The 10,514-nt window shown below is 37.0% G+C and overlaps 1 protein-coding gene across 1 annotated transcript in view; it reads right to left on the bottom strand.

Moving 5' to 3' along the window:
* Positions 1-2,926, bottom strand: part of TBKBP1 (TBK1 binding protein 1) — a 48,677-nt gene extending 45,751 nt beyond the window's left edge. Inside the window, exons 1-2 of the mRNA XM_029283059.1 lie at positions 2,658-2,926; positions 1,630-1,752 (exon numbers count right to left, since the gene is read on the bottom strand). Of these exons, the coding sequence (XP_029138892.1) occupies positions 1,630-1,752; positions 2,658-2,879 (345 nt within the window). The 5' untranslated portion in view covers positions 2,880-2,926. The remainder of the gene's footprint in view (positions 1-1,629; positions 1,753-2,657) is intronic.
* Positions 2,927-10,514: the final 7,588 nt, after the last annotated feature.

Raw genomic sequence — 10,514 nt, forward strand, 5'->3', positions numbered from 1 at the left:
GCCACAATTTGTTGTGATCCACATAATCAAAGGCTTTAGCATAGTCAATGAAGCAGAAGTAGATGTTTTTCTGGAACCCCCTAGCTTTCTCCATGATCCAGCGTATGTTGGCAATTTGATCTCTAGTTCCCCTGCCTCTTCAAAATCCTGCCTGTACTCGGTAGTTCTCGGTCCACATACTGCTGGAGTCTAGCTTGTAGGATTTTAAGCATAACTTTACTAGCATGTGAAATGAGTGCAATGGTGTGATAGTTTGAACATTCTTTGGCATTGTCTTTCTTTGGCATTGGAATGTAAACTGACCTTTTCCAATCCTGTGGCCACTGTTGAGTTTTCCAAATTTGCTGGCAAATTGAGTGTATCACTTTTACTGCATCGTCTTTTAAGATTTTGAATAGCTCAGCTGGAATGCTGTCACATCCACTAGCTTTGTTGTTGCTCAGATTTCCTAAGACCCATTTCACTTCACATTCTAGGATGTCTGGCTCGAGGTCAGTGACCACCCCATCATGGTTATCTGGGATGTTAAGCTCGTTCTTGTATAGTTCTTCTGTGTAGTTTTGCCATCTCTTCTTAATTTCTTCTGCCTCTGTTAGGTCCCTGCCATTTTGGTCCTTTATCATGCCCATCTTTGCATGAAACGCTCCCTTCATATCTCCAATTTTCTTGAAGAGATCTCTGATCCTCCCTATTCTGTTGTTTTCTTCTATTTCTTTGCACTGTTCATTTAAGAAGGTATTCTTATCTCTATAAGAATAGAATACTAAATAGTTTCACTTTAATATAAAGATAAATATGCTAGAATTCATAAAATTCTGCTAGGTACATGTCTGTTCAGGGCAAAAAAAAATCTTTACAGAAAATATGATTAATGCATAACTAATTTAAACCTGACACATTATCCACTGCGGCCTATGGGCCCCCTACTCTAATGTAGAACACGGGTATTAGTATTTCAGTTACTCAATTCAGTTACTCAATTATCTATTTCTAGGAATAGAGACAACAGAGATAAAATTTCTCTTAAAGAATTTTATTCACAGTCCTCACCCCATGTGTGTGTGTTTGTACGCACATGTGTCTATTTCTATGTGCACAATTTTGGATTGTTGTCATTTGAGAGCTTCCGGTGCAAACAGAACACTGGGATCCAAATGTACTACCACTGGTCTTACCTAGTTGAAGGTGTGATTTAAGACATGTGAAACTCTATTTCTTTCTATGTCTTTGGTACTATTGTTACAGTACTTACTCACTATGCTTTCTGAAATTGAAACTGTACAGGACTCTTCCTCCAGATGTGTGAAGATTACAATTTCAGAACACAACAACAGAGAATTGCACATGAAAATGAACATATCCCATTAAATTATCCTCAATGAAAATGGAGAGAGAGTCCTTCTTCAGGCAACCCCAGCTATTAGAAATGTTATTTTCTTATCAGTTTTGTATACTATCATAGTCACGTATTACTAAAATCAACCAAATAAAACAAACCCTCAGTCTTGAACCACATTTCAGTTCATGAGGCAGTGGTAAAAGCCACCATATGATAGGCAAAATTCCATGAAAAGATCAGTAAGTTAAATGCACTCATTTTGTTAAAGATTACTGAGACAGTCCCCTCACCTCACGCTGGAACTGATTCAACTGCTGCTGGAGGTTGACTTTCTCGCTCTTTAGAAGAGAAGTTTCCTTGGATTCATAAGCTGAGAACATATGTTCTTCTCCAAAGTCACTGATCAATGGAAACTGCAGGCCAGATACAAAAAAAAGCATGTGTGCATATATATGAGAATAATGTGTATTTACATATCTACTGTATATGTACACACATACACACATATTTTATTAATATTTGTACAAAATGGGAAGCAATAACAAGTAAATCTGCATGTAAGATTTAAATATGGGAGAGTTACAATATTAGCTGCTACAATAAACACAGAAAAATGATTCTGTGTGGCCTGGACAAAATAGATTTTTAAAAAATCAAATACTGGGTAAAATATAAATATATTCAGTGCTTCAACTGTCTTTCCATGAAATGTCTAGTTGGAGTTGACAGTAATCTGTGAGCCACAATATGAGAGCCATTAGTTTAATGAGGAGGTTCTCTATTAACTTAGTTACTTTCATTTTATTTAAAATGAAAAACAAAACAAAAGGAGGGAAGTGTTGTATAACCAAGAAAACCTTCTGAATAGACTTACAACATGTGAGCATTGGCAACAATATGACATTTTTCCTCGAGAAAAAACTAAAATAGACAGCACATTTATCCATCTAGCAGCCACCTATCCTGGGCATGATCAAGTGGTCCACAGCGGTGGGGGAAAAAAGAGTACATGAATAAAAGGCTACTCCAGCCTTCTTTAACTTTGCATCCTCCAAAGGTATTAAAATACCTTTGCTGGCTGGAAATTTCTGAAACTGCAGTCTCAACACAGGCAGCTGGAGAAGATTGCCCTAGCATATCAGGAACCAACACATTAAAAAGTAGGAGGGATACCCTCAGCCCCTATTGTGTGGGGTCAATGTTCTGTAGCAATAGATAATTACATATATTCCTGCCCATGATAGGAGCAACATTTTTTTTTCTGAATTGGTATATGCTATTTTTCTGGCTGATCTTACTTTGCACAGCTACCACTCACCTTGATCTCATACATCTTTAGTTTCCGTTTGAGGTTAGTGTTCTCCCGCTCTAACCCTGTCAAGCGATTCTTGATGTCATCATATGCTGTGATGAAAGCAAAGTGAGAGGCAGAACACATCTCACTGGAGAGGTCAGTGTTCGGACTGTCCAACCATTCATCATCCTGCACCAAGGCATCTTGGGTAAGGATGCTGATGTCATCCTCAAACATGGAGTCCATGACATAGTCTGGAAGGGGTGAGCATTTAGCAGGAAATATCAATGCATGGCCAAATCCAGCTGCAGGAGGTGACAAGAAACAAGAGTAATAAGGCTGATAGCAAAATACCTTTTTCCAACATTCCACTTCTTTTAAGCATCTTCTTATCATTTCTGTTATAAGTTGTGTAAAGAGCTATATATTTGTAAATGGATTTTTAATTGTTGAAAGCTATTCTGAGGGACAATATCTGTTTAGAATCCAGGATAAAGTCTAATAAAGAAAAGATGCAAAAGAAATTATATCAACATTTTTGTACACACTTTGTTACCATCTTCTGATTATGTGCTTCCTATTGATAGCATATCATTACTGTTTTAAAGATTTACAGTACACTAGTGTGGTACTCCAGTACATATTTGTGTTTCTAACCCTTCATTTGTAAGTATGCTAAAGAATTGTGGTGGATTGCTCTCCACCAGCTGCATCTATCAATTATGCTGTCTCACCCATCACATATTGCAGCAGTTTAGAAGTCCCTATTATGTTTATTGATTTGTGCTTGGAAGGAAGTTAAGCACAAATTAACCCAACAGGACTTGCTTGGCATGACCGTATGTCCTTCCCACATGCTTTTAGGGAACACAAAGTTTGTCAGAAACACTCTTAGTACACCTCCCATTCACCTTCACAGGTCTTGTACCACAGAATGTTTGGATCATTGTTCACAAGGTTCCAGATCTGACTGTGTACCATTATATGCTGTGTTGAATGACATCTGGGGTCTAGTTCTCTAATCTGAAACTCAAATGCTGCACTGGATTTCTCAGTATGAGTACTGGAAAGAAGAAATGTGCTAGTCAAGCCCAACACAGAGATAGCCTGCTGAAAGAACTAAACAATTTCAGACATGGGCACAGAATGTGACAACCCCCCAGAGAAGGAAAGGAAAAGGGGAAGGAGAACGGGAAGGAGAACAATAGTAAGATAAAATCAGGTACGGAGGAAAGGTGAGTGTCCAAACTGCTGCAGCAACTTGCACACCATGGCAGAACATTTTTAAATGGTTTATGTGGGCGCGTTGAGTAAAGAAATGAGACTACAAAAATCATTATTTTTAAAAAGCAGTTTACAGTTCTGAATGGCTCATATATTCATATATAAAAAACAAAAATAGATAACAGATAGCTACTGGCTCTTTAGGAAATAAAGAGCACAGGAAACTACTTGTATAGACTCAATCCATTGAGCTATCCAGTTCAATATTCTGCATCTACACTAGACAGAACATGATGGATCAGTTCCACTACAGATCTCCAGTTGATCTGCAATGCCCAAAACTCTGATTCCCAGTTGCCAAACAATAGCAACAATAAAAAGACCCCACTTATCCTACATGAGGTAACTGAAAGAAAATTTGGAGAAAAAATTAAGGTAGACATTTCCCCTGGTCAAGAGGCCCTAGAGAGGCACTTTTCTGCATCTAAATCCATTTGGTGATTATATGGGTTCTAATTAAAATAAAGCATTATTATTACTGCCCCCCCCACTTATTTCCAGTACTCTGGAAAGTATACATATAGATTTCTCCTATTTTATCTAAAAGCAATCCTGTCAGATAGGCTGGCCTAAGGGAGAATGACTACTCCATTTTCCTAAAACTCCATGGTTTAACCTGGAACTATTCACTATTGCCTTGGGTTATCTTCGTGTATTTATATCACTATCAGGGCTTCATCCAAAGCATGAAAATCAATATGTCTCTTTCTAGGAACTCAACTCTGCACTCAGGGCCTAGCAGTAAAGAGTCAAAAGATAATAATTTACCCTTATTACAGATATCAAAGTAGCTTCAATAATGGGGGAAAATGAGCTTTAGGCTCTAGAAATCAACCACTGGCTTTAAGTACTACCTACAACTTTTTCTCTTGCATTTACGTGATAACAAATTTCTTCTCGTTCATTTCTTGACCTTGAATGTGGAAAGCACTGTTTTGACAGATGTTCTATGTGGTCTTTGATTTGGCTTTGCCAGTTTCAGTGGTCACAGTTACCAAGAGAGTACCAGACTGCCTTTAAACCAGTCTGTACTAAATTGCTAACAAAGAGTTAACAAAGAGTTAAAGGGAGACTGGGAGACAGGGTGCATAAAAAAAAGCACTCAAGACATAGATAGATAGATAGATAGATAGATAGATAGATAGATAGATAGATAGATAGATAGATAGATAGATAGATAGATAGATAGATAGATAGATAGATAGATAGATAGAGGAAGTTTTTCAGACAGACCGGTCTGATTGAGTACACCTTGACATTTTTAACTGCTATACTGCAGTTTTACTTTTTATAATACATTTTGCCTTGCAGCCCCCCAACTAGGGGCGTTAAACAGGCTCAAGTCGCAACTGTGAAACATTTTAAATCCAAATTTCTTTTTCTGACAAAGAGTTAAAGAATTAAATTGGGAGACTAAGATGGCCATAGTCTCCCAATTTAATTCTTTAACTCTTTGTCAGAAAAAGAAATTTGGATATAGATAGATAGATATAGATATATAAAAAGATAGATAGATAGATAGATAGATAGATAGATAGATAGATAGATAGATAGATAGATAGATAGATAGATAGATAGATAGATAGATAGATAGATAGATAGATAGATAGATAGATATAATTATATTTGATTTCTCTGAATGGTGCTGTGTATTTCTGTCATACTTTTCGGGGTGGGCGTGTGGGTTACATGTCTGCCACAAATGGTAAAACGATCCTTCTATTTTATAGCATTTCCAACTTAAATTACTATATGATTTGGCAATTATTGACAGAGTTGTATATCACCTACAATATATTCTATCCAAATTTCATCATAAATTATAATTTGGGAGTAAATTTTACACATTTGTTCCATAATTGTTCCCATTGTTGTTTTGTGACTGTTTCTTTAAAATTTTGCAACCAATTTATTATGTATTTTTAAAATTTGTTCTGTCTTGATGTCATAGCTGAATAACAGTTTATATACAGGTAGTCGTCAGCTTACCACCATTTGTTTAGCAATTGTTTGAAGTTACAATAGCACTGAAAATAAAGACTTAGATCTCATCCTTGCATTTACAACTGTTGCAGCATTTCAATGGACACATGATCAAACTTTGGGCACTTGGCAACCGATGTGTATTTAGAAGTGTTGCAGCATCCTAAAGCCATACAATCACCATTTGTCACCTTTCCAGCTAATTTCTGATAAGCAGAGTCAATGGGGGGGAAGATGATTTGCTTAACGACACATGATGCACTCAACTTTAGTAATTTGCTTAACAACTGAGGCAGAAAAGATTGTAAAAAACTACTTAAAAATTACTGTGCTCAGCAATGGAAATGCTAGTTCCAATTGTGGTCATAAGTTGAGGACTAACTTGTATATGCTCTAATACATGCTCATGATTGTGCATGAGCATTTCAAATTCTTAACATTTTCTTAAAAGCTGTCTCTCATTTTTGAAGTCGGTTTTTATTCTTCCAGCAATATGTGGGTATATCAACAATGGTATGCTCCAGCTTCACCAAGTAGTTCTTGGTATGTCTTTGATCTGTTCATGGAGCCTAAATGGATGATACTGTAATTGCATTTTTCTTACTCCAAAATTAAAACAAAATTTTAAGGAGAGGCTACCAGTGAGATTGTTGGAATTATTATTATTTTCATAAGATTTCACACTTTTTATCAAACTTCACATTATGTTATTTTTAACATTTTTGTACTCTTTGATGTCCTTGTACCATAAATATCTATAAAACCCATTAATTACACCAGTTCCATGCAATGTTGATGTTCTCCTATGTGAGGATTTTATCATTTCTATTAGGAATGACAAACAGTTTGTCCTGTAATATTCAGCATTCAGAATAGAGTAGAGCTGGAAGGGACCTTGGAGGTTTTCTAGTCCAGCCCGCTGCTCAAGCAGGAGTCCCTTTATTATTTCAGACAAGCGACTGTCCAGTCTCTTCTTAAAAACCTTGAGTCATGAAGCACCCACGATATCTGAAGGCAAGCTTTCCACTGGTTAATTGTCCTCACTATTAGGAAGTTTCTCTTTAATTCCAGATTGCTTCTCTCCTTTATTAGTTTCCATCCATTGTTTCTTGTCCTGCCCTCTGGTACTTTGGAAAATAAATTGACCCCTTCCTGTTTGTGGCAGCCTCTCAAATATTGGAATACTTCTATCATATCGCCTAGTCCTTCTTTTCTCTAGACTAGCCAAACCTAAATCCTGCAACCATTCTTCATATGTTTTAGTCTCCAGGCCTTTAATCGTCTTAGTTACTCTTCTTTGCACTTTTTCCAAATATCTTCTGTAATGTGGTAACCAAAACTGGGTGCAATATTCCAAGTGTGGTTTTACTAAGACTTTATAAAGCGATATTAATACTTCATGTGATTTTGATTCTATGCCTCTGTTTATACAACCAATGATTCTATTAGCTTTTTTGGCTGCTGCCCCACACTGCTGACTCATGTTTAAGTGATCATCCACTAGGATTCCAAGGTCCCTTTCAGTTACTGTTTTTGAGCCAGGTTTTGCCTAATCTGTACTTGTACCTTTGGTTTTTCCTGCCCAGGTGTAAAAACATGCTTTCCTCCACAATGAATTTCATTTTGTTGTTCAAGTCTGTCAAGATCTTTTTAGATCCTGAGCTTGTCTTCTGGTGTATTAGCTATTCCTGCCAGCTTAGTGTCATCTGCAAATTCCCCTTCTATTCCCTAATCTAAGTTATTAATGAAAATATTGAAGAGTACTGGGCCTAAGACAGAACTTTGTGGTATCCTACTGCTTACTTCCCACCATATACATGTAGTATCATTAAGGACAACTCATTGAATATGGTTTGTCAGTCAGTTATAAATCCATCTGATGATGATACTGTCTATCCCACATTTTTCTAGCTTACCAAGAAGTAGGTTGTGGTCTATCTTGTCAAATGCCTTGCTAAAAGGTGAAAAATTTTGGGAGGGATATTAAGGGATAGGGGCCACATGATCAGGAAGGTTTTGATGTGTTTGTGCAACGTGGTGGAACTAAGGTAACATACGACCGACAATCGTGGCATGGCGAGTTTCTAGCTGTTTTGGAACTGTTGGTGAGACTGTTAAAAATTGTTGGTGGTGTTTGAAATTGTTCTCCCAGCAGCAAGATCTGACTGCTGGCCCAGCGACAGTTTCTATTGCAAATCAGGGCTGTTTCCAAAGGAGATAGAGGAGGAGAGGTCCTGGGGCTTATCGAGCGAAGGAACTGGATGAGGCTGTCAGCAGGCCCAGAGCAAGAGAGAGAGGCTTTTGGAGGAGTTGGAGGCGGTGGCAGCGTGCTCCAGGGGCAAAAAGAAGCAAGGCCTCTTTAAGGAAAAGGTGGAACAGTCAGGATCAGAAAAAGGAAAGGAGGCGAGATTGTCGTGCAGGAATACAAGCTAATTGGAGGGCTAATCCACATGGAGCTCCATTTCCATCTGTCCTGTTTGCCATCGTTCGCTCCCTAGAGACTAAAATGGACGATCTGAAATTTGAGCTGGCCACGAACAAGGAGTGTATATCGGACGTGGTGACCCTTTGAGAGCTGTATGCAATGAAATTTCATTTTGATGTATGCCGATTGGTGTACATTCAAAGTGACAATAAAGTTGTTGTTGTTGTTATTATTATTATTATTATTAATAATAATTATTATTATTATTAAAGTCTAAATATACTATGTCCACAGCATTTCACTGGTCTACTACTTTAGTTACTTTGTCAAAGAATGAAATAAGATTGGTTTGGCATGATCTGTTTTTAACAAACCTGTGCTGGCTACTAGTTATAATTTTATTTGTTTCTAGAGTTCACAGATCTGTTTTTTAATTTTTCACCAGTATCTTCCCAGGTATTGATGTTAGGCTGATTGGTCTGTAGTTTCCTAGGTCTGGGTTGTTGTTTTTTCCTTTTTTGAAGATGGGAATCACACCAGCAATTTCCCAACCTCTGGTAGTTCCCCAATGCTCCAAGATATGGTACAATGGTTCTGAGATAACATCTGTCAGCTCCTTCAGAACTCTGGGATGTAATCCATCAGGGACTGGTGATTTATATTCATCAAAGTCAGACAGATGTTTTCTTACCATTTTCTTGTTTATTTTAATTTATATTTCTCGTCTGTTTTTTACAGTTATGTTTTTGGTAGGTTGGGCTAAAGTTTCTTTTTGTGTGAAGACTGATGCAAAGAATGAATTAAGCAACTCTGCTTTCTCTTTACTGCCTGTTACTTCCTTGCCATCTTCTCCTTTAATGGATCAACTGTTTCATTGACTTTTTTTGTTATTTATATGTTGAAAGAAACTTTTTTTTATTACCTTTGACTTTTGTTGCAAGTCTTTGTTTATTCTGAGACTTTGCTTTCTTGACTTCATCTTTGCAGATTCGGGCTATCTGCTGATATTCTGCCTTAGTTATGTGTCACTCTTTCCATTTTTTGTACTTATCCTTTTTGTCTTTCAGTTCATCAGAGAGATCTTTGTGCAACCATGCTGGTTTCTTCTTGGATTTCTTTCCCTCTATCACTTCTTCTCTATTTGTAAGAATTAGGTCTAGTATAGCTTTTCCTCTAGTTCCATCCTCTACCTTTTGGATGACAAAGTTGTCAGCTAAGTTGGTTAGGAATCTGTTCGATCTCCCACTTGCTGCAGAATTTGTCTCCCAGTTGATATCAGGGTAGTTAAAGTCTCTCATTACTACTGTGGTATGTTTCCTACATATATTTGTTAATTGATTAGCAAAGAGTTCATCTATTTCTTCTGCTTGGTTGGGTGGCCTGTAGTATATGCCTATAGCAATGTCATTTCCTCCCTTTTATATTGACCTATATGGATTCTATGAAGTTTTCATCCTTGGTTTTGTGTATTTCTGCAGAGATGTAGTGATCTTTTATATATAATGCAACTCCACCTCCTCTTTTGTTAGGTCTGTTTCTTTTGAATAGTTTGTATCCTTCTGTCAATACATTCCAGTCATGAGTTTCATCCCACCAAATTTCAGATGAAAACACCACTTGTGTTCCCAATTCTTTAACTTTCTTCCTTAGCTATTCATAATCTCTTGTTATTGTTTTTAGATTCATTGTTGTGCTATTGGTCTCCACATGTAGGAGAAGAAAGGGATAGTAATCCACGGGGTTGATTATTTTAGTAAGATACTCAGTTATGTCTTTGTTTTTTGCTCCTGGGAGACTATATACCTCCCTAAATTGACTGCCTGGTCTGCAGAGTATAGTTTCTGTTCCCCTAAGAATTGAATCTCCTATCACCAATATTCACCTTTTTTTCCCTAGGGAAGTCTGGAATACTTTTCTTCCTGTCTCAGGAATGCTGGGTTGTGCCTCTTTTTTTAGAAACTACTGATGAATGCTTTTTTTTATTTTTTTAATTATTATTATTTATTATTATTTATTGAATTTATATCCCGCCCTTCTCCTTGCGGACTCAGGGCGGCTGACAATCAATTAAAAATACACCAATAACAATTACAAAATTAAAATTAGTTAAAAAGAAATATTTAAATGTTGTCTAATTAAAATATGATTAAAACCCCTCTAAAAATTGCCCTAGGCCAGTCCCGCTTGTT

This window comes from Protobothrops mucrosquamatus, unplaced genomic scaffold (genome assembly GCF_001527695.2).
Source record: "Protobothrops mucrosquamatus isolate PMUCROS unplaced genomic scaffold, P.Mucros_1.0 scaffold10, whole genome shotgun sequence".
In the NCBI taxonomy this organism is placed as follows: domain Eukaryota; kingdom Metazoa; phylum Chordata; class Lepidosauria; order Squamata; family Viperidae; genus Protobothrops; species Protobothrops mucrosquamatus.